This window comes from Colletotrichum spaethianum, assembly GCF_022836535.1.
Source record: "Colletotrichum spaethianum MAFF 239500 DNA, contig31, whole genome shotgun sequence".
NCBI classification, from domain to species: Eukaryota; Fungi; Ascomycota; class Sordariomycetes; order Glomerellales; family Glomerellaceae; genus Colletotrichum; species Colletotrichum spaethianum.
This window is the reverse complement of record NW_026054801.1, coordinates 195,893-220,408: the sequence shown is the minus strand read 5'-3', so window position 1 is coordinate 220,408 and position 24,516 is coordinate 195,893. Positions and strand designations below refer to the sequence as shown.

Sequence of the window (24,516 nt, the reverse complement as noted above, 5' to 3'; positions counted from 1 at the left end):
GTCCTCAATTACCGGAAGGCGGGCCTCATCTCTAAAACTCCCGTCTATTCCCGTGAATGGGGCCACTACTATGTAAAAGGGTTACGGTGCAGGGGCCGATTCCGCACCGACGTTTGCGATCAGCGCCCGACTTACGGTGGAGTGCGCAGGTTGGCCGAGTTTGTGATCATGAGTGAATAGGATCGAGGAGACTACTACGGAAAATGGCAACATCGTTCGTTAGTGAGATCTTACCCTGCTTCACACTACATAATTCATCGTACGCTATCGAGTTTAGATACGGGGGTTACAATACAATGGCCATGGCATGTTGCGCGGCGCCACGGACACATCATCAGCCGGACATTTCGGATGCCGTCCAAAAAACGACCGGACGACGTTGCTAACAAAGTTAAAAGTTCATGACCTGACGGCACTCAGATCCTCTGGCCAAAGCTTGTGTCAACGTCCAAGACGCCCAGACACCCAGACTCCATGATGACTTTATCGGGGCTGCAAAGCTGCTTGCTGTTTTGGAATAGCTTGTAAATCCATGCGTCATACGGAAGCATTCTTATTCGTTCTTATCTCATCACATCTCACCTTGCTCTCTTTTCACATGTCCACAGCCACACCCCAAGCTTGGCTGCTTGGCTGCCCATGGCCAGCCTCCCTGCTGACTCCGCGAAGCCACACCTGATTGTAAACGCCAAGTTCCAAATTCGTTGCGCAATTGCAGCTGTTTGCGCGTCTCTGAGTCCCCTTGGTGAGATTTAGTCATGATACTTGGCCCCTGCACAATCTCTTTGTCTTCCCAAGGGATCCATTGACGAGACCAAGAACCATCAGCACGCTTACGGCACTCTGATCCGCCAAGTTGCGACCAGCAGGGCGCGTCCAAACCTTCCGCGACGGCTCCACTTGGAAGATGCCGGAGCGCACGCCGGACCTGAGTTGTCGTAAGCTTGTCGAAAACAGCGTCCCAAGGCTGGCCTGGTCTGGACTGCGGTGGGGCCTAAGAATTCCCCATAGGGCTTGGGTTCAAGCTGCTGTTTCCAAAATCATAGTCGGTCGCTGGCTCATTGTTGGTGCGATTCATGAGCCACACGTATCTGCCACGCAGCATCAGAGCGTCGCCTCATTCTTGACTATGCCAGCGGATGGTTTAACACCGTCATCTGCTGTTAGACCATCCGTATTCAGTGACTCTAGCCCAATTTTCCTCGGCCCTTCTATCGTTTAGTTTGGCGAATGTTTCACGTAACCAATTTTCATTGTAATCATGACCGCATAGCCAGTTGTTCTCGGTCACCGAAAAAATCATGTGCGGTCATGCTGTGTCAGGAAACACCACTCGTCGCCAACTCCAGTTGTCGTTTCAGAGAAGGTGGGCTAGAATTGTCCACGCGCGAAAGTGGACCAGTCTTGTCTCCATGCACTCAATGGACTCGTAAGTCGGCCTAATCCGAGCTTGCTCGCGAGCGTTGCGAGGCTGCTCGAACAACTGATTCAGCGTCGTTAAAGTCTGTTGAGGGCCTAGACGACGCAAGGTCGTGACAATCTGTCCATCAAATTCAACATTTTATGGGCTTTTCAGTAAAGCCGTAATCTTGCGTTTTTCTCATGAGAGTATAACATAATGTCGCTGGGCTACAAACAATCAAGCATCGCAAAGTTTGAGCACGTCCCACGGAGAGAACGGATCTGGGCAATAATTGAAGAAAAAGTACTGAAGATGAGATGTGAGCCGGTCGAATTTTGGTCAAAAACGACTACTGGGAGATGCTCAGTCTCGTGACAAAAAAACGTTCCTGTGTTTCTCTCGAATCTAAAAATAAGGAGCGCCTTTTCCGCCCGGCTCGACCAAAGCTGTTGAAGGAATAAGGTTGGAACGGCCCATGCCAAAGCTTAGGGCGTATAGCCACCTCCATTGACTTCAACGAACCTCCTGACTGATGCCGCTTTGCCCGGAAATGGATCAACTCGGCTCGACCGGATTAGCAAAGTCGATTTCGCATTTCGACTGGGCCATGTCATATCAGGTTAGTTGCATTAATTAGACCATGAATGACAACATCCTGGTCTTTAGTCACTTATCTCAGCAAAGATTGTGACATAACCAGCCTGTGAGGCTTCAGGAATTAGAAGGTTTACAATCAACAAAAATCAAAAGTTCAATAGGCTTGCATCCGCGACAAACATGTGGCGATATAGAGCAATCAGTCACGGCTCTATTAAACAGACTTGAGTTCGCCCCCAAGATAAGTGCCCTTGGCGCAGCACCTGCTGAAATTGACATCGCTAACCGTTTCGGCAGTCCCAATTGGCGTCATCTACATGGTCCGCTTGTTGTATTCTGTATTCTGAGCGCTTCTTTTGTTGATGCTGTAGCAGTCGTCGAAAATTCCATCGATCGAGAGGTTGTCCGCCACAGCAAGGTTGCCCAACCCACTTGCTCATGTTGAAATTTCGTTGAGTTGAGAAGTAGGAATGGCCACAAGCGTGGCGTCGTGTCACGAGGTGTAAACCAGTAACGGAGTGTCATTTTTCTTTGTTGAGATAGGATTTGGGTAGAGGGCCATAATGAGTCCTAATCTCGCTGGATTACTGCCTTTGCACAGCTCTTCAACGATTAGCAATGTGAAGTAAAACCCATGCATTCGACGAGTCAATCAGAAAGACAGAAGCCTGCCTGGGGTCTACGATTTGACGATTGTTATTAACTTCACGGGTTAGTAAACATGCTACACCAACACAATCGAAGTGAGAGGTTTCAACTCATTGATATGTTACCATAGTCGCGTATGAGTGAACAAGAATATCTTGTGATGTAAAGAATTTAAAAACTAATTTTAGAAAATGTAAATGTAGTCATTTATGTATACAGCCCAGAATACCGAACCCTCTACGTAGAAGTTACGGGATAGTTTCAAACGATCACCGCTCCTAGCACGACTTATGTCTTGTATTTACAGGGTGATGTCCCGACCTATCGATCCCCCTTCCAGTTCAACTCAGAAGCGTAACGATCAGAGAACTGGCGCTTCGAGTTGCCAGGGAACTTAGCAGGGCCTGGCATAGGGTAGGAGTTGCCGCCGGAGTAGATGCTGTACTTAATGTCAGGGTCGGCGGTCGTCTTGTACACGCTGGGGATCTTGACAGTGCTCTTCGGGGTGACACCAGCACCGGAGTTCTCAAACTGGACTTGAGCGTAAGCGAAGTACATCTCAGTACCGCTAGGGCGGTGAAGGGCAATGTGCTCAATACGAACAAGGTACTACCCGGGCGGGGTCTCCTATGGGATGGCGAAATCGAGGCGGTTCTTGCCCCAGACGAGCCAGTTGTCGCCCTTCGGAGCTCATAGGAAATTTGGCGCTGAGCTCGAAGACCTTGAACCAGCCTCCACTTCCGTCGTACTTGGTAACATCGCCACTATGTCGTTCAGGTGCGGCCAGATCACCCGCCGCCTTAAGGTGATATGAGGAGCGCGAGCAAGGTGAGCAGGGTGAGTTGGTACAGGACTTCAGCTTACAGACTGTAACTTGTTAGTGTCTGTTACTAGGAAGATGTTTATAGGTAAGAGTTGGACAGTAGATGCTAAGTTGTTAGCCTGTATTAGTGTGTTTTAGGCCGCCCTCTCTCCTCTCCTATCCATCTATCTATCTATCTATCTATATATCGAAACTACGTGGATAAAGGAAGCCAGCGAGTAGGCGGTTGGCACACAAACCACACTAAACACCAAGGTCCCAGTATCTTCACGAGTGCACCTGAAGTGACCGATTACCAAAGGTGACTAACACGGAGTCTAGACGGCGAAAGATGCCCTCTTCAGATGCGCCTTGGCCTGATCAGGGCTATGGGCAGCTTGGATGAGGCTTCTCTTCGCGTCTGGCAGGCTGCTCAGAGTTGCCCTTGTTGCTAAGTGATATGTATGTGTGTGTCTTTATCTTGAGAGGAAGAGGACACCCTCCTAAACCCTTAAGGTCTAGCCAGGCCTAAGGAAATAAAGCGAGAGTCACTTAAGCACACGTCTTGTTTGGATATCAAAGTGATGAATTCGTCTGTGTCTGTCTGAGAGCTTGTCTGAAGGTATCAAGCTCGTCTGCTTGTTTGATGATAAGATCCGATGCCTGACCTTCTTGACGGTATCTGACTAGAGTGCCTTTTTGTATTTAGGAAGGTCTTGCTGAGTCACACCTGATCAGGCCTAGGGATGCATTTGCAGGCTGATAAAAGGAAAAATAAAAACGTGAAACCCTGCCCCTTTCCAATAGTAAACAGGATTAAATGGGTTTAGTAAGGTAAGATAATGTTAGCTATCTATAGGCATTAGATTAATACTTTGACTCAAGGAGAAGAGATATTCAATATAGTTAAGTTTTCTCCATCCCTTCTAAACACACTTGCATAATATCAAAGCCCTGTTGTTTATCTCTATTCGCTAAATAGATCTCTTACTATGTTTCTATGTCATTTAATATAATCGCTAAGTTATAGCTTTCTTGTAAGAGCTCGAATAAGTGTGGATTAAGGATTGACACAATAAAAAACCTTATGATTATTAGAAAGCGATGTTTGAAAACATTCCCCTCTGTAAGTGATTCCTAGTCTATTAACTTCTCCCCTCGCCTAACGTGTCCCAACGTTTCTTTGACATCTTCTTAAGTAAATTCCAACACTTTGCCCGATCAAACCGATCCTCGTCGGGCCAACCACATTCCCTATAGATATCCTGAGCTTCCTAAATCCTAAAGATCAGCAAAAAAGCCCCAATAACCACCAGCCAACTTAAAAACTTACATGAACCCAGTGCCGGTGTTCCTCTTCAAAGTCCTCCACCCGCCAGATTTTCCAGTCTCCCCCGGGCATGTGCGTCGGTATCGGAATCACCTCGAGTGAGATCAGACTCTCCCTGAGTTCTTTGAAATACTCTACAGCCGGCCGTGCCTTATCCGTCCGCCAGGGCTTGTCCTCGGGTATCTCCTCATCCGGCACGTGTGTGTACGCATCATGAGGAGTGACCTCACCTATAGTGAGCACATTCAACCAGCCCCAGATAGCCCCCACGAGGTCTTATCATTATTACCGGTGCGGGTGTCGAGCAGCCACCACATAGCTAAGCCCCCGTCCGCCTGCCCTGAAAGGACGACGGTTCCCTTTGGAATCTTCTCGCCTTCCAACGGCCAGAGCTCAAGCAAAAGTGGCTGCTTGGTTCTGAATTCGCCTTTGGGTTCTGAGAAGAGATGCGAGTCTTTGAGGTAGCTGATGCTCTGCGTGGATGGGTAGACCGGCTTCTCGCTCTCCACGTATGGCAAGTGGCGTACTTTTTTTGACGACTCCATCAGTTTCGATCAGAAACAAAGGGAGATCGAGATATACTGACATAGGCCAACTACCCTCTCATTGAACCCGAGGATCCGGAACTTCTCAAGGGGAAGTACGTCATCGCTCCATCCGTTCTTAGGGGGCCTCTTTATGCACTCGGGTCTGAACGAGACCGTTCGCGAAAGCAGCTCGAAATACTGCTTGATACTTTCAAAGATAGCATCACGGTCATAAAGAGGACCAGATGGAACCGAAATGGGCGTGTGTGTCGACATTGGGGCGATTTATGAGTGTGGTTGTTGTGAAAGTGGAACCATGAAGGTAAGTGTGAGTTGGGGAGACTAGGGGTGCTTAGATACTTTATTTATGTGGGGTACCTTGTCGAGCAGTTCCAGGACATCCAAAACGTCGCTCAGACGACGCTGGCTGCCAACATCTCAACGCGCAAGATGCCCGCCTCACGACGGCCTACGTTCCCACGCCAACGTATAGAGCTGGGCCGGACACCGTCACGGACACAAACCTGCCGGGGGACCTTACCGAGCTGGCCTGTATGCCGAGGAGAACATCCTCGACGTGCTAGTAACGACAAAAAGCGACGACTTTGAAGCTTATAACGACGTTGCGCTTTTTAAAGGCGTAGCAAAGGGCTCTTTCCTTGTTGCGACGGGTAATTCTGCGTGCTGGGTTAAGTCGGGAGAGGTGTGTGGCCCTGAGCCCTGCCAGCTCCTCCGCGTGCACGAGGGTCAGACTTGGTGAGATAGGTCTCCTATTTTGCCCCTTTACTAGAAACCTTCAGCTTACACAATATCCCCAGTGAATCTATTGCCAATAGGCGCCTTGGATATTTAGGCCAGGACTGGGACTGGATGCTCAATCTTCGTGTTGAGGTTGGTGCCAAATCCGATGGTGTCGCCGGCCTTGACCGGACGTAAGACTAGGCAAGCAGGCGGCAATAGCAGTGACAACAACAGCGACCTTCATCTTGGCTGTTGGTAGTGAGTTGAAGAGCTTGAATGGTCTTCGAAAAGTAAAATGAATGTAATGCTCAGCTGGCGAGTAAGGGAACGATTTGAGTCCGAACGAATGAAACGAGAGATACAACTGGCTTGAGAATAAGAATCAAAGACTGGGAGCCAGTTGTCTACATTTATATCTATAGAGTCTGGCCCCCAAAGATCGAGCCAGCAACTCGGACAATGATACGAGTTGAATTCGAACCCGAAGAGATTACAGGACAAACAGAATTCCAAGTTGACCCCATCTCAGACCAGTACTGATGTCGCTCTTGAATTGCTATATGGGCGTCATCTACCACCTGATCTCAGTGCCAGGGGTGTAACTGATTGATCTCGTACTCCGTGTCCTATGTCTCGGTAGCTTGGCGATGCAACATTTAATCAACCTAGCACTCATAAAACTGCAGAGCAAGCGGCTAGAGGTGTTATGATAAGAAGAAAAATTAAGGCTCTTGGCAGCCGCACTATTCCGGGATAGTCTAGGTGGGCTGAGCTTAAACGCTTAACGATCCGACATGTTGGCGCCGGGGTGTTAATACGAGTCGCTGACACAATTGTTGGATGCAACCCCCGTTGAGACAATAAAGACGGACAACATAGAGAAGTGATCTCACAAAGGGATAGTGAGATCCAAACCGGAATCGACCAAGCACATACTTCTACGTCATCATTGTTATTGAGAAAGCAGTATTTCTACAGCAGGAGCAGTGTATTTCGGTTTACTGATTGTTGATTGTTATTGATGTTGGCCATCTCCGGGCCGTGGTGTTTTGTCTTAATAAATGATAGTGCTACCCGGCCATTACGAAATGATGTCACCCTTCATCACTGGTTTGAGTTGATGCTATAGTATGGAGAGTGCCGATTATCAGTTTTCATAGTTCTTGTTTTCTGCCTGATGCTGATCTCGTTCATAGAGCAGTGATGATGAAAAGAAGCAATACTGTCTCCACAAGGCATTAGTTAGCAAGGGGTTTTGCTCTTCCGGGATACGCCTCTTGAGAGAACGATACGCAATCAAGGCTGGAAAGCGGTAAGATCCAGTGGAAAATCCCGATGAGCTACTCATTTCTTTCAAAAGCGCCTGTGGGATGGCTGGACCTCGAACTACAGTAGTTTATTGGTAATGTTTGCCATCGTATGCTGAATCACCAAAAAAAAGCATGAATCAGTCTCAGAAGCAAACAGTGAGCAAGCGCGATGGGAAGGTTACAACCGATTCACTGTGTCTGTCTTTCCACAGACCACAACCTCCCAGGACTAGTTCACTATTCACACCATCACCACAGTAATGAATAAAAAGCCCAAAGGACTTCTCTTCCAACACATATCTCCCCCAGCTCAAATACTCACAGAAAACATTAGGTCACAAAGCCAACAATCAAACCAAGCTGACGAAACTCTCACAACACATCCACCAGAGATAACATTGAACATCACCTTGACCATCATTATTTCAAGGCATATTCGCGAAGATGTGTACCCGGCCATACACCCCCTTACGTTGCCTCAAGTGTAACGGTCAATACAAGACCCGAAAAGGTCGAAGAAGGTCATGCCAGGCCAGGAGGGAAGGTCGTGGGTGCTCGGGAACTCAGTCCCAGAGACTTGCCTCAGTGAAGAGGGGTTATTGCAGGGGCTGCGCCAACTCCTCTGAAAGCACTACAGACTCTTGGCCTGACTCAGACTAGTCGACTTGGCATGGATAGACGCACATGAAACACCAGGACAAGGAGTTGAGGACAAGGAGTAGAGCGGCAGCGTTATCCAGGTGCTGGAGAATGGCCGATAGTGATAGATGAATCTAATGGAGGCCGAGAAAGTCAGGGCTCGCTAGCAACGAGTGTTGATACTCCATTCATTACAGTCCAAGCAGGGCTAGTTCAAACTTTCACTCAAGTATTGTCCAAACTGTGACCATGAAAAATAAGGAAATTTGACATACGACACCTTAACGCGCGTCACATCGGACGTGTCTCAGCATTGTAAAGTCGTTGAGTTCGATCAATTGATCGTCTATTAGTTGATAAATGCTGCATACTTTCTAAGCCATTGCAACGTTCCCATTTCACTGAAAGCCTAGTCTACATGGCAGTCCCTCCTGTCCATAGCTAACAGAGTTTCGCTTGGGCCTTTCAAGATTGTGAGATGTTTTATGGTCCTGAAAGCCGTTGCGAATTCTTTTTTTCATACCCTCATAATCAACCTTGACTGGAACTTCGAAATCGTCTTGTATTCAGGGGAATGCTCTTCCTAAAATCCAATCAAAGTAGACTCGGCCAGATTTCAGCTGCTCATGATCAAACGGTTCACCAACTTGGCTCGTGATTTTATCGGCTTTCTCAAGAAGCAACCAGCTTCGTATCCGCAAAGTAACACGACATCATACGGCTTACTTGTCCCCAAGAATACGACGGCTCATCCTGGAGCAGCTTCACCAGGATGAGCTACTTGTGTACTCCAGTAATCGAAGATATCTTGAGCTGATAAGCATACTGAAACCAACATTCAGACTTGCCAGTTGTACCTGAAGAGCTGGAATGACGCTCCTTGAGCCCGAGCCTGTCTGGGTTGAAGGCGAACCAGATTTGGTCGACCTAAGCCAAGAGTGCTCGAGCGAGCGAGCTTGGGTTGGGGAGCCCATGCCCTGATTCCCTTCCTACTAGAAACATTCTCATCGCACCTTCAATACTATCAAGCTTGTGAATGACCTACTCTTTACTCTGTTCCAAATTATGATTTCGTGTTCCAAGATCGAAGGGTTATGGCGTAGTGGAAACTAAAATATCACACAACAGGCCGCTCGAGGTGGCTGGGCGATGGATCCTGCCACCACTTTATCTCACCATCTGCCAAAGTGATCACACTCTCCTCGCCATTGCTGTCATAGCCAAAGGGCTAACTCAGTCAAACTCAATTCCGTGTTGTCTTCACTTAGTGTCTTATTGTACTACTCACCACCTACAGTGCCGCCGCCGATAGCTACACCTGTCCCCAAATAGATAGTAAGTGGCTTAAAAGTTATATTTTAACGCCTTTTAAGAGTTGCAGCGCTGGAATTGCAGTGGAATCGTGATCGGGTGATAAACACTAACGAGCCTGGATGATCGTAGCACCGCCTAAAAGTTCAGCTCATTCATGTGCCATCGCAGCCTCAGCCTGCATGCAGCCTGTTGGGGCTGAAAGCGGTTAGGGCTAAATGCTGAATGTTGGCTTAGTTCATTTCGCCCCAATCCGCCTTTGCTTCTTTCTTTCATTGTTCTTCTTCTTCTTTTGAATGCTGACGTGATGTTGAATTTGGGGTGACAATAAATGACAGGTGCTAATGATGGCCGACTAACGAACCAAATCAACAAGCAACAGGACGGTTATCCCTCACTTACCTTTCTGCTGTGATAAATCATGGATCTGAATTATTGTGAGGCACAGCTGTGTATCTAAGGATGTAGCCATGGCTTCTGGAGCAACCCCCCAATCGCATCGATTCCATTCGTGCTTTGAAATGGTCAGAAGATTCCATCACATTTGAGTTTCCAGAATGGTCTGGCCAAAGGTCAAGGGCCATTGGTTTGAACTTTCAAAGCACATTCCATACATGAGACTTTCAACCTGAGTAGGTCGAATGTCATGAACAAAGCCACTGCCTGGCCACACGCAAGTCCGCATGCGGTACGACTAACGATTGCCCTGTTTGTTGGGAAGCCACATTCATCAGATATATCCCCGGCAGAGATTTGTGTGCTGCTAAGCTGGATTTCAGATATGTTGTCTGTTGGTGTTCGCTAAGAAACTGCACTGATAGGAGTGACCCTTACCTTCATCCTCTCTTATCTCAAGACCGCGGACATCTTAATCAAGCGAGCGAACTTGCGGAAACTTAATTTTTGCCTTGCCCCATCAGGGGTTGCATGCTAAGACGGCCTTAAGACTCAAGTCGTTTGAAGCAATCGCCAGTCGCACACGTTATCATGGTTGCCGTTCGCTTCACTAAACTGATCGTCTGCTTTTACGGGTTTGGTGTGGTCGTTGGCGCAGATCTACCCCATCAAATTGTTCCAAGCTGTGCGGTAAGCGTGCATTGGAACCATCGACTTTGATACAGCGGCTACTGATTTTACGTAGGACAGTTGCGTTAAGCATGATATTATTTACTCCAATTGCTCTGTTACGGACCAAGACTGTTTGTGTCACGACACTGTTTTTGCAGCTAGTGTGCAGGCATGTGTCTTACGAAGTTGCACAGTCAAGGAAGCGCTTGGTGATTATTGCATCCTTCCATTCTCTGTGAAAAGACTGAGAAGCTTACCTGGACTGCAGTCGCCCAAAACCAATCATTGACAGCCTGTCATGCACCTGTCACTGAGCTGAATCCCTTCCATCAATGGTTTCCAGTGATGCTCTTTTGCATCCCAACGTTCTTCATGATAGGAAGATTGTTGAACAAGTGGCTGAGGGTGTCGCCTTGGGGCTGGGACGATACAACCATTATCATCGCATACGTATGTGTTGACCTATATCCACCACCGCCTCGGTAGACTTTTCTTTAACCATGTCACAGCTTGTACTTGCGGCCTTTCTGCCAGCAGCAGTTTTCGGTACGTCCCGTTGCCTTTTACCTAGATTACGACTAATAATCATTCCTTCGTAGCCGGAAAAGCTGGCGCAGGGAGAGACGTTTGGACTCTCACTCCAGATCAAATCACCGACCTCCTTTTGGTACAATACATATCCTTGAGGATTCTCCACTCGCTAACATGGATCAGATTGTGTTCATCTTCGGAGTGCTATACTTTGTCAGCCTTGCTTTCATAAAAATCTCAATGATATTTCTATACCTCCGGATTTTTCCTGACCAGAGATTTCGAAAGGTTTTGTGGTTCACACAAGTGTTCAACATACTTCTTTTGATCTCATTTCTTGCTGGCCAATTGTCTCTCTGCCAACCCTTGAAACTTGCCTGGCTAGGCTGGAGTAAAGAAATCGAGGGCAAGTGTTTAAACAGGAATGTGTTTATCATCACACACGGGGCTATCAACGTTGCTTTGGATCTGTGGATGCTTGCGTTACCTTTGACGCAACTTTACGGGTTACACATGCAACGTAGGAAAAAGGCGGGCATAATGCTTATGTTCAGCCTAGGAATCTTGTAAGCGCAACAAGGTGTTCTTGTTTTGGCATTAGAAGCGTGTTACTGATTATAAGCAGTCTTACGGCAGTGAGTGCATATCGGATCAAGGCGGTGTGGGTATTTTCAACGTCTTACAATGTTTCTGGTTTGTTTTCGCCAACTCCCTTGTGTTGATCAATGACACATCTGACTCTTATGTTAGCGGACTCTCTCGACACCTCCTTATGGTCTCACATCGAACTCTGCGTAGGAGTCGTACTAGCTTGTTTACCAAGCACACGACAAGTTTGGATTAGGCTTTTCCCTGCTGTCCTCAAAGTTGCCCATAAACCAAGATCTGGCAAATTAACGGAGGTTTCTCAAGTGAGTGAGGCAAGCGTTAAGAACAATGTCGGTATCACAACTCGGCCAGATAACTCTCAGGAGTAATTCACCACGAGAGAAGGATCATAGTCAATACTCAAAGAAGGAGCTCCACAGATCATATGAGGTAGAAGCCGAAGATAGATCATAGTTACCAAAGATTTACAAAATGAGAAATAAACTGGTAATATTGAATGTAGATAATAGAGACAGAAGCCCTTAGCAGCCCTGTCTCTTAAAAGGCCTACATCTAATAAGAGGGAAGGTGGCTCGAAAACCTGCAGATGTAAGCCTTAGAATTGCTCTTATCGCAACTGCTCCGCGGTGTCCTTCGTCTGGCGCTACACAGGGTTTGCATCAGTGACCTTTTCTCCCATACCAGTTAAGGCGACAGACTACCAAGGCTGAAGATGGTGCTAGCGGTCTAGGTAAAGATATTCATTCTATTTGGCGGGTTTTGAGATATCTGGGAAGAGGGAGATTTAGCTTAAGTTTACAAGAGTCTGAGTCGCTTGCCGATGTCGAAAGGTGCATTGCCAACTACCCCCAGTCAAAACATTACTACCTGTCTGCCATCAAGACAACGTCCATCTCTACTTTGACTATCTAGAAACCGACCCAGGCAAAATAGGCTTGTCCAGCTCGCACAGGGTCCCAGCCTCAGGCAACGTCCCGTTGAGATAGTATGCCTCAATTGCCAGGCTCGCACAGGTCGATGTCCCAGTGGAAGAATGCTGTCTCTCGTCAGTCTACTGACCATATTCCCATAAACAGAGGTAAGGAGCTCACGCCATAGCCGTTCGTCTGGAGGACAACGCTCCCCTCAAACCCAGCACTGGCGTTACGCGCCGAGGCAAGCGGCGTAAACGCATCGGCCGTGTTCCCGATGAACAAGACGGGATGCCTTGTCTTGACGTGGAAGTCGCCGGTATACTGCCCCTTCGCGGGAAACCGCCACTGCGCGCAAATCATCTCGGCCCCCGTCTGCACGTCCCCGAACACCCTGCTGATCCCAAACTGTCGCTCCATGATGGGCAGGAACTCGTCCAACGTCTCCATGCGGACAATCTTGTCGCTGCACCGGATACCCATCTGCGCTTCGACCGCGGAGCCAATGGAGCCGTACGTCTTGGACAGCGCGTCCCAGACTTCGGTGAAGCGGGTCAGGTTTCGGGAGATGAGGGCGTCGAAGCCGATGTCGAGGAGGACCCAGAGGTCCGGGGAGTAGAGGGCCGTCATGACGCCGGTCTTGACGAAGCCGTAGTCAATGAGATTGCCGTTGAAGGGGATGGGGCGGTCGTTGAGGTCGTGAATGAGGGTGTAGATTGTGTCCTCGAGCTGGGCGGCTGTCTGATTTTGATAGCGCTGAGCGAGGAGGCAGTCGGATCGGTTTGCGACGCAGGATTGGAACACGGCGCTGAAGGCCTTGTCCGAGTCCGTCCATTGCTCGTCGTCGCTATCGAAGGTTCACTGATTTAGCCATCCATATCATCAATCCAAAGGGTTAACTGATGGGGCAGGAAGTCAGAACTGACTAGCCGTGGTAGTATTCGTGGGGGTTGAGGTTTCCATCGAGCACCATCCTATCGATTCTCTCGGGAAACATGGCTGCGGCCGTTTGTCCCAAAAGCGTTCCGTATGAACCGCCTACGAGAAGAAGTCAGCACCAGGCCTCAGCAAAAGAATGTTGAAGGGAAACGAGGGGTTCTCGTACCCCAGTACCGCAACAAACCGTCCTCGCCGAGAGCATCAACAATCTGCATCATGTCCCTGGCAACAAACGCACTGCCGATAAGCCCGCCAATCTCCCCATTGCGCTCAAAACACTTGTCAACGAAGAGCTTGGCCGAGGCCCACAACCTGCCGGGCGTGTTGTCCGAGGACTTTGCCCAGAAGTAGGGAATGATTAAAGAGCCCCATGCCTTGGGGTTCTTGAGGAAGTAGGAGACCCTTTCCTGTTCATCGTCGAAGCATGAGAAGGGTAGCGTGTTGCCAGTGCCACTGGTTCCAGGGTGCGATCATCAGCCTTACAACTCCATCATGGACAGCCTAGTTTGCGTTCAAGTGACAGCTTACCGTGGGTCGAAGGTGACGAGATCGTGATACTCGCTAGTCGAGCTATAGTAGAGTTGTAAGTATAGCTCTATGAATGCAAAATACTGCAAGGGAGTTGGCTCAAATTACTTTCGGAATAGGCCGCCTGACGCAGCCAAGGTCGGCCGCCCAGCAACACTCGGTCCGCCAAAGTTGAACAAGATGCTGCCCCTTGAGGGCTGACGGAGGGCGGGGATCCGAAGAAGCTGGAGCTGGAGCGTCTTGTTCAACTCAGGTTGGGTGTAGTCGAGCGGGACTGTCAGGTTTGCGCATTGGATGGGCTCAGTGCTGTTGAACTCGGAACAAGGTCCCCAGTTGATCTGGCTGGAACTACCTGGGCTGGCGTCTGCGAGGACTGTATAGGCCAGAAGGCCGGCTCGTAGGAGATTCGAGAGTCGAGCCATTGGGCTGAATAACAGAGATGTTGGCAATGAGCTGGTGAAGTGAGGGAAATCTACTTTGTCGTGGTCGAGAGATGGGATGAAATATGCAAGTAGTGATCAAGGTAAGGAACAGAGACCCAACTACGGCCATATACGCGACCTATATACCGCCAAATCTCCCCCGCGCCTGCGAGGAGCAGGCCGTTCTTCTAGAATATCTCCTCTGCTGTCACTTCGCTATGACTGACATCACGACTGCTGCGCCCTTGCAAAAGTTCTTCAGCCGTCGCCCTGGAATGGACTCTATGACGGCTCACGGAGCTTGAACACACGATGAGATTGCAGAGCTGCCACCCTCGCAATAGCCCTTTAAGGAAATAGACCAGCTTACGGCTATGCTACCCTGCCAAGATGGCTCAAGGCTATAGGCTGCGCGTGAAGGATCGTGTAACCTTCAATTGCCTAATTGGGTAAGGTTGCGAATTCTTGTCAGCACCGGATTTGGGCAAAGCAGGGCAGACCCGGCTGGGCTGTCAACATTTCCTCCGAGAGCCTTGAGGACATGAACATGGACACTGCTGATCATTGTTCACCCCTCATTCATACATATCGTTGGCACCATGGAGGCAAGGCATTGCGGAATTTGACAAGCGTTGATTCGTAGCCCATCATAAGTGGAATGGCGGGATGGTTCAGCGACACATCAAAATATGATTGAGGACTGAAACCCGTGACATGAGTCTCGTCACACTGGATTCCCATCTGTCATGAGTCTGATGCGCTTGAGGGACGATGGACTGATGTAGTCAACACTATAGGTGGGTATTCAGCTGCTGCGAGACTCCCACCTTGGAATTTGCCTATCGGCTGCAAACCACCATGCAAGTGTCGGAGAGGTATCTTCGAATCTCAATTTAATCCCCCTTCAGCGAGAGCCACATCACACCGACTTTCACCGACACCTCCCTCCGGAGCACCGCGGCGGCATTCGGCATTGCCCACACGACGCGGCACTGGCCCAAGTTCAAACTTTTTCGCCGATGCCGGGGGCAAAGCACACCAAACGTAGAGGAAGAGTCAAGACGACCCCTACTCCGAGTCAGGCCTCCCCCTCCCCCGGCACCGGCAGCCGGCCGTACCCGACCCAAGGGACACTTTCCATCCCGGGCGAGAAGAGTCGGGAGGGCCCCTTAGCGCAATGCATGTGCGCGCATGCAACGCTGCTCTCCAGACTTTCCCAAGGGAAAAAAACCAAAAAAAACCAGGTGCTGCTGCAGCCCTAGCTACATTCACGGTTAGGCGGGAGGGCGGCCTTTTCGGGGGGGGGGGGCTGGACACATGCAAAGGGAACCTTCAACGGAAACCGATCTGTTGGATTTCCTTGCATGTACCTCAACAATTGAGTGGTGGGCGCGGGAGGCCGTCTACCAAGACGCATTGCACGTCGATGTATGTTTCTGGCGGTGCGGTGCATCACATAATTTTCTCTCAAGGGCACAAATGGTAATACTTTAACTTCTTTGTATTCGTTCTTGCAGGCCCCATGTTTCTTGCCGAGGTCGCAGCTTCTCACCGCTACTCAGCTCGAAATGAAGCTCCACTGCACATGCGTTCGTTGCCTCGCAACGATCATCCTGCTAACCTGTAGCCACGCTGTCCCGCAAAAAGGGCCCAAGACGTGAAAAGCCTCCGCTGCACAACCCCGGAGTGAGACGTGATAATCCACTCATACAAAACTGATAAGCCAGCTCTCGACATGCAAGTACAAGAGTCTTCTGGCGATGATGCTCCCTAAACCGTCTAGATGCGGATCGTGACGCTATCGCAGGCCCGTTGCGATCAATGCAATAACAATTAAACGAAAGGTGGTGCCGGCGGAACGTGTGTTCCTGGCTCGGCTCCCGTGGTACCCCATGCTGGTCGTTGTCCTCTGTGGACATTGCCGTTCTAGTGATCCAGCCCGAAACATGCAACGCTGAAATAAGCAAACGCCGGTGTACCCAATGCCACACGGAAGACGGGTATTGGAAGAGGTTTAGGAAAATGAGTCGCGAAAGTCGTTTCTATGATCCATGGGTTGGAGGTGTGAAGTCGACGTGAAAGGGGTATGCAATTCGAGCGCTCGCAAAGGGTATCGCGGTAGTGGCGGTCTATACCGAAAGATAGGGAGAGGGCGCGGAATGGATGCGCGCGCTCAGTGCTTCTTGTCGGAGCTAGCAGAGTGCTGCTTCGATTGGTGGTGGTGGTGCTTGTGGGAGGAGTGGTGCTTGCGGACCTGAGTAGCGTTAGTAGGCGTTGCAATGTTGCATCGTGACGTTATTGCAGCTTACCCGTTGGCGACCGCGGTGCTCCTCTTCGTCTGAGGATCCGTTGCTGAGACGTCTCCTTTCCTCCTCGTACCAAGTGCTCAAGGACTTGCCGCCGAACATGAGGTCATCGTCTTCAATGATGGTGGCTTGAATCCAACCCTGGGAGGCCAGGTCGAACTCTCGCGCGTTAGGGTCCATGGCGTTAACGTTGGGGATAACGTAGTATTGATCTTGTGTTGGTGACATGTTGTTGTGTGGAGTTGAGTTGGTGATGGCGGCTAGTTGTGGATTGGATAGGCGGGTAGAGATGCGAGTTGGGATGGAATGGGCGGCTCCTTTATGCTTGTTTGTGTACTGCGTAGAAAGGCGCGTAATGCTCGATCTCGCGTAGATTGAATCGTTGATTGATAGTGTTTTGGAAAAGCCGGGGTGATCGCGGTAGTAGTTATTTAAGCCTCTAAGACAGGGACCCTTGAGTTGAGTAGGGGCCGACAGGGAAGTCTGGACTCTGTGTTCGGGATGACGGGAAGGTGTGGCGGAAAGCCCGACGGAAGCGCACAAAGAATCCAGACGGGAGGGCGGAGGAATGCTGGAGATGCTCGATTCTCTTTGTTCTCGGGGGTTTGGCAGTGAGAAGAAGGGGTGGTGGCAGGGCGAGTCGAGACAGCACTAGACGGTGTTGGCTGGATCGTGGAGAGGCCGGATCGTGGGATCGATGGTAGCCGACAGTTGAATATGGACGAGGCGCGGTTGGAGGACGAGATCTAGACACGGGCACTACGAAACGGGCGAGGTTGGAAGCCGGAAGACGGGAGAGAATAGAAACAGAGAATCGAGAGAGGCCGTCACGATGAGCTGATGCGGGCGAGGGCCGGGTTATTATGGATTATGGGACTGTGGGCTCTCGAGGCAGGAGCGAGTGCAAGTGCAAGTGCAAGTGTAAGGCAGCAGGTGCGCAGGTGCGAGGGTACGAGGGTGCGAGGGGACAGGGGGTAAGAGAGAGTGGAGGGGTGGTACACTCTTTCCCCGTATTATTTTCAGGTTGCTCGCGTGGCGGAAAGGTACCTTTGGGTGTGTGTGTGTGCGTGTGTCGCCCTGTGTTGGAGGGAAGGCAGGAAAAGAGACGAAGAGTAGGAAGGGAAGGAGGAAGTGGCAGGGGGACCCCAGCCCGTGCAGAGTGGGAAGGAAGTGGGTGTGCGGTGGAGACCGAGTAGGGCAACCCGGCAGGGGGGGTGCGATGACGGGGAAAAAGAGCGAGGGAAAACGGAAAAAAAGCAGAAAACGGTATCTAGGACAAGACGGCGGGGCGGTGTGCTGGGTTGACGTCGCTCGTAATGGTGACAGCAGCGAGTTCAGCACCGGGGCCCAAGATCCCCCGTCCAGGACCCCCCCAAACCCTGCACTCGGCGACCCAACCAAAGCCTACGACTGCACTTTCCAGTTCGAAGTAGCTGACACACAAGCACAACTGGTTGGTACACGCCGGGTCGGCTCAGGCCAAATTCAGGCCCAAAGAGAACTGTGCAGCAGCACTGATGACGGGAACGCGGCCTGCTGGACGAGCTGAGCGACGCGCTTTCGGTGACTCCCGTGTCTCAAAAGGGGAAGATATCGTATTCCTTTTGCTCAGCAGGCCAGAACGGCGGAGATAGACTTGACAAGGAAGAGAGACAATAGTCGCAGAGGCTGACTAGTTTGTGGTGCGTGAGCCGGATATTGGATGCACTGAGCACCACACACGCCCGAATGCTGATGCTGATGCTGAGAATATGGGGGCAGTGGTGATGCTGAGGCCGATAACGAGACTGCTGATGCGGTGCTGTTTCAATCCCCGCATCGAAGGGACCGGCAAAGACCAACCTATACTACACCACCAGGGTCAGTCTGAGCCGGAACGGCCTGCAGATGCGGGGGTTTCCGGAACAGGAAGTGTACTTGAATGGTACAACCGTCTTCGGTCGTGACGAGTTGACGATGTGCTGCGAATAGCAATAAGGTTGAAGTCGGCGATGTGGCTGTAACTCTGCGCTAGGCTCCTGGCACCCCCGCGGCCAAATGGATGGATCGGGGGCTGGTCTCGAAGGCCGACGTGTGCTGGTGTCGAAGGAATGAAGGCCCAAAGGTCTGGGCCCCCCTTGGGTCTGGGAGCTCACAAGCACATACTATAAGCCTAGTCTGGAGCATCTAGATCGTGGCCGACGACGACGCCGTTGAGGGGGTTAAGCCCTTTTCCCCCGCGGTATCTGACTATCCGGGCAGCTGAATAGGCCAGGCCAGGCCCAAGAAGGAGGTCGGCCATCCGCGAGATGAGCCGAATAAGGGACCTACGGCTGGGGCAGAGACCAGACTGACACGGATGGACGGCGCACACGTAAATGCCCGTACCTACCTGAGTCACGGAATCCATAGGGACGAACATGTGCGCTGGTGTTTTGATAGATGTCCTCACATAGTATAGTATGCGGTGTTTCTTCTTCTATCGGAAGCTGGGGTATTCCGTTTCAGACGCAGAAAGAAAAGCACGCAAGACCCAGATGGAGATAGCGTCACGGCAGATCTTTGCGAGAAAGAAAGGAAAAAGGCGGAGCCGCGGGTTTTCGCGAACGATGGTGCACTCTGTATCAAAGCTGACGGGAGGCGAAATGTCAGGATGACCACGACGATACGCCGAGGATTGCATCGATGATACAGACACAGCGCCCCCAAACCTGGTACCGGCGGCGAGTGGTGACGCGGATCACTCACAGCACGCCCTGAGAGAAACGGAGGTCCTCCGCTCACTGCCGGGAGGAGGTACCTTTACACTGCCATGACCAGCGGGTGTACATCCACCTCGCCCTGAGCCCCCTGGTCCCGCCTCCGTTCAGTCAGTCTCTCACACAGGAGGAAACCTCGGGGTGCATGTCCAGGGGAAAAGGGGCCATGGAAAGGGGGGTTGCAGGCTACCTCTTCAGGCGGGAGTCAGGGCCTCGAGCAGGCAACTCACCTCCGCTGTGACAGGCAGTTTAGATGGAAAAAGGTAGACAGGCCGAGGATGGCAGGGCAGGCCAGGCCACACGCTTACTGGTAAAAAAGGAATAAAGGCGGCAGCGCCTCGGGCGGGCCAAGACGAAGCGTGGCGTTCAGTAGAGTTGTCGGGTCCATAAGCTTCCGTTGCGATAACGGGCTGGCGCTGTCCATGGCGCGGATGGTGGCCAAGTTCATGACGGGACCAACACATTCCAGCCAGCGCACCACGCACAGAAACGGAAGCCCGGTAAAGTACTGGCCGTTCTCAGAACGGATGAGGGATGCGGGCGGGACGGTGCCGACGGTGCAATGACCGTTTTTCTTCGTGCTGCGCGGAAAGACGGTCGCGGTGGATACGTTCCTTGCCCATTGCGCCTGCACTTGCAGTCCCCTAATTAATTTTGCAGGGCTGCAGGTCCCACCACCATCTCCATCAGAAGGCACGGTTCGTTCGCTTCTTTTGCACTTTGCGCTGGACGCTAACGCCTTCTTCACACCGAATCGCCAAATGTCATCGTACAGAGCATCTACAGCTTGTGCGTGTTGGAGTCGCAGAACACACCGAAATCTCAATCGCTCGCCGCATTTCTTCCCAGTCTGCCTGACCTTCCTCTCCCTCGGCTCCCACTAGAACCTCACCATCCATCTCCTGACTTCCAACGCCTCTAATCCCCGCATCCTAACCTGTTCCCTTTGTTGGTCGCCTCTCTGGCCACCACTATCAGTCCCCTGTTGAGGGTCAAGGACTTAGATGGGTCGCCGATCGTCCCAAGCTTGCAGGCCTTGGCTGGTTTCTTGTCCCTCACCACACCCGCCGCCTCATTGAGCCTCGAGTGCCTGACTCGGGATTGCTGTGCAGAGGCCAAGCCGGTGAATCGCCTCTTGAATCCTTCCTCGACGGAACATGACCGACCAAGCGCGTGTCGTCACTGCTGAGACGGAGACCAAGAAACAGTCAAACACCACGGCGACAAACGACGACGCGTCGCCCGTCCGTCGAGACATCTAGAAAGAGCCTACTTCGTGCCAGGATGCCTTGACTCTACGGCACTTCCTGGCTTGCGTACTGCGTTTCCATTCATCTTGCAATTCGATGCATCATCAGCCGAGACGGCGATGAATGGATGATCCGAACGACACCGTCTTGCCCCTTGGTCTGTGGCCGTATCGTCTCCTCCTCATGGATCTTGGCAGGCTGTGCAGAAGGACTAACCCTGCAATCAGTTGCAGACACTACCCGTGGGCCCTATCTGCTGTGTGGCGCCCCCAAGGCCTTTTTTTCGGATATTGCTGGATTCGAAACCAAAAACGGACCTCGGATGTTGGACCACGGTTACACAGCCCGTACTCGCTGCCTACACTGCCGGAGATGCGTCGGTGCCATCCATGAAGAAGGATATCAAAAACGAACGTGCCGCCGATTGTCATCTCGCCTGTTGAAGCATCCAGGGCCGATATACGCGCATCCATGCACGGCGTGCAATTTAATCGGCTCATGGCCCGCGATCAATCCCCAGGATATCGTCACGCCAGACGATATAGATAGATCGCCTCGTATCTCCTCATCTTGTTGGCCTGGCATCTCAGCTCCTGGAGCCACCATCCGTGCACTTCCTGGGCCGGTTTGGCATCGGCGCGCCATCCCCCTCCTCCAACCCCAGGCGTCCCCTCATTTCATCAAAACAGCCATCGGCGCAGCTATCAAAGGCCTGTCTCAACCGTCCACTAATACCAGTGCCAATGTCAACCCAGACGCCGACGCCAACGCGACGCCATTTCTCGCGACAGCGGGAGCAAGAGACACGGGGTTCCTATTCGGGCAGCTGGCCAACACTGGAATATCCACCAGTCGCACGAAGTTGTCCTGCCATTTCGCCGTCCCGCCATCTGCGTCTCACCATGCACGTCAAGAAAGAAGGGCAGGGCAGACCGACGCACATAAGCTTCCGTACCTCGAATCCGAGACGGATGGCGCCTTTGAGCGCGTTGCCTTGTACCCTCATCATCGGGTCTTCTCGTCCGCGACCACTAGCAACGAGCGCGAATTATCCCGCGCTGCTAGCCATACCGTACGGAACTGCATCCAATCGCCATGCCCTCCTGCTCATGGAATATGGCCCGAAAGCCCATTCAAGCGGCTTTGCTATTGACGCGCCTCCATTGGGCTGTCTGCCTGGCCTGGTCGGGCTTACTTTTCCCAAGCTGAGCCTTGCAGCTCTGTACATCTCGTTCCTGTCACTCGCGTGTAACGCCATCTCAAGCCCGACATGTGTGATCTGAATTAAACTTCCCGACCTCGTCTTCGCGTTGGGCGTGGATGCGGGATGTAGTACGACAAAGTACGACGAGTGAGGACCCAGAAGCTGCATCACATTTATCCTGGCGCATGACTTTCGCCCACGTTCTCCCACGTTAGCCACCTCTTTGATCTTGTTGGCCTCATCGGACACCCTAAATTGCAAGAACCCCCCCCCTCTATCTTCATGGCTCGACTCGTCGCATACACTCGGTGGCACGCTGCCATGTTGTCAGACGTTGGCATGCAAGATTCAATCACCGTTTCTCCAACCCGTACAACAGGTGTATGGCTAACCGCCATCTTGTTTACACGACTTCCCCCCATGACTTTACGGTGGCCTCCTGTCCAATTCGGTCACGGGCGAGCATCGCGACAATGTCACGGCGTGCTCACCTGGACCAGCTAACGGACCGGCGAGCCAAACCCTCGTGACTCTCCCACGGTCACCCGCTTCCCACCCACCATCTCCGCAGCCGTATCTTGCGCCAGTACGGAGCCAAGATCAAGATACCGAAAACCTCGCGGCGCGATCCTCTGTTAGTTCGGCCTCTCGAACCGGCGGACGTAGAGCCCACAAGGCTTCCGTCAGCGGCATCCCGACTTTTTGACTAGCAAATAAGCGCATATCCCTCCTTTACCTAGACCAAATGGCGGGATGAGCACACACGCCTAATCATGCCAGGTATCCATCCGTACAGAAGCTCGCTTGTGGCTGATGCTTACCCGGAGGATAGTCCACTGCACCACATTGTGCATCCTGCCCCCCTCAAGGGATACCGGGGCACAGGGGGAATTCTGTACATCAGGGTCCTTTGTGGCCGGGCGATCGTTGGGACCCCGCGTCGAGGAGGGGGGTGCCGAGGGCGACGGGAGGATGCAAACTTGCAGCGAACCTCTGGAGAACGATAACCCGTCAGACCGTAATGGAGGGGGGCGTGCTCGGTGTGCTTCGGCGCCATTTCACCGCCTGGTCCGCGTCTGCCCGATCTCCCAAGAGCCCGCTAACCGTCGTAGGCATCTGTCCCACTCCTCCATCCGTTGCAAGCTCCGTTTGACACGCCGCGAACCGAACACCGTATGTTGGGCCAATCTAGATACAGGTGCCGGAGGCTCCTGCCGGACCTGACTCGACTGTTCGAGCACGTCCAGAAGATCGTCTCAAGTCACCGAATTCCATGCGACACTGAGGATACGTACAACGACCGACTTAAGCATTACCTGACAAGCACCGACTCAGTTGCTCACCTTGCACCACCCCGTATGAAACGGGCTGAATCAGTTTCCACGGGATCATCAAAAGCCCGCGACTCGACTCGACACCGTGTGGTCATGTACAATCTGTCTGTCGCGCACAGAGCAGTACGTTTTCCGGCAACATGGAAAACTTTACGGATGCCACGTTTGGGTATCCTTTCACTTATCTTTTGTCTTCGGACCAAGGCCGGCAACGTTCTTGGCGTTTCTTTGCGCCGTCACACGGAGCAAAGCACGGCGTTTCTAGAATTGACGTGATTGAGCCGTTGTGACTGGTGTCTCGCCCGTGTCCCTTGGCACCCCGCAGAAAACCTAGAATCCTCAAGGAAGCATTCGAATCCTCGGCCATGGGCCGCTTGTCCGGTTGTTGTATCTCCAGGGTTGGCTCTGCCAACTTGTTGAAATCAAGTATCGACGACGGTACCGCTTTTTGTGACGGGCCGCGCCTGACGACGCACACAAGACCGTCGGCAAGGACCAACCAGATGAGATGTGCCTGTCGAGCGGATGCCACATGCCAAACCCACCAACGGATTCTAGATCTCGATTGCGGCTTATCGCCAGGCATCACCTGAAGAGTTGCCTCGACCAATCCTCGGTGAAGGTGCGGGGATCAAGGGTTCCAGATGGGGCAGCGATGGTCACGAGGATAGAGCCTCGCTGGCACGCAGACAGGCGACAGGCTGACCACGGTCAAGCTGGAGAGCAGTAGACTGTACTACGGCACCGAACAATTGGTCGAGGTTGACTTTGCAGTTGTGGCACGCTCGCATGACAGGCGCCTAGCCGGGCCACAACGCCATCTTATTGGTCGATGATTCCGGATCAGATTTCGTCTGCCTGAAAGGTCTGGTACGTTTGATGCCCATTGTACTAAAACATTTGTATTGGGGGGTTATGCATGTCTCCCGCCGGCGGGCAATTGCGACCTCCGGGCCTTTACGGCGACTGATTCGAAGGACGTTGCTTCCGGAAGTTGTGCGGTTTCGGACGTATTGCTCGCGTCGGCCGCGGTGACGGCGATCCCACACGCTTCGAGGGAAAACTCTCCGCAAGTACCACAAGAGATCTACATTGCGCCGACGGAAACACGAAGCACTGGCGGCTCCGCTCACTGGTTGAGTTGTAGTGCATTGCACATCAGCGTTGTATCGGTATAGCAAATGGCGGCGGCGGCGGCGGCCAACATGTGGAAACGCGATTTTGACAGCCCGGAGAACATTTGCGATACAGCGGAGAAGCTCCGTCTAACGAATGATAGACCAGCAGCGGAGTGCGCGAGCTGTTCTCGCATGTAGTGATGATAGAAGGCGATGCGACGCGGCAAACATATGGCACCGTCCCGGACCGT

The 24,516-nt window shown here is 51.8% G+C and overlaps 2 protein-coding genes across 2 annotated transcripts; both read right to left on the bottom strand.

Annotated features, from left to right (window-relative positions):
- Positions 1–12,561: 12,561 nt before the first annotated feature.
- Positions 12,562–14,315, bottom strand: ColSpa_09871 (tripeptidyl-peptidase sed1; the record flags this gene model as incomplete). Its single annotated transcript, XM_049276083.1, has 5 exons — positions 12,562–13,273; positions 13,353–13,464; positions 13,532–13,818; positions 13,894–13,935; positions 14,002–14,315. The coding sequence occupies 5 exons, from the start codon at positions 14,313–14,315 to the stop codon at positions 12,562–12,564; spliced, it is 1,467 nt and encodes a 488-aa protein (XP_049132040.1).
- Positions 14,316–16,488: 2,173 nt separating this feature from the next.
- On the bottom strand, positions 16,489–16,849 carry ColSpa_09870 (uncharacterized protein; the record flags this gene model as incomplete). Its single annotated transcript, XM_049276082.1, has 2 exons — positions 16,489–16,569; positions 16,625–16,849. 2 exons carry the CDS (start codon positions 16,847–16,849, stop codon positions 16,489–16,491), a joined length of 306 nt encoding a protein of 101 aa, XP_049132039.1.
- Between the last annotated feature and the right edge of the window lie 7,667 nt (positions 16,850–24,516).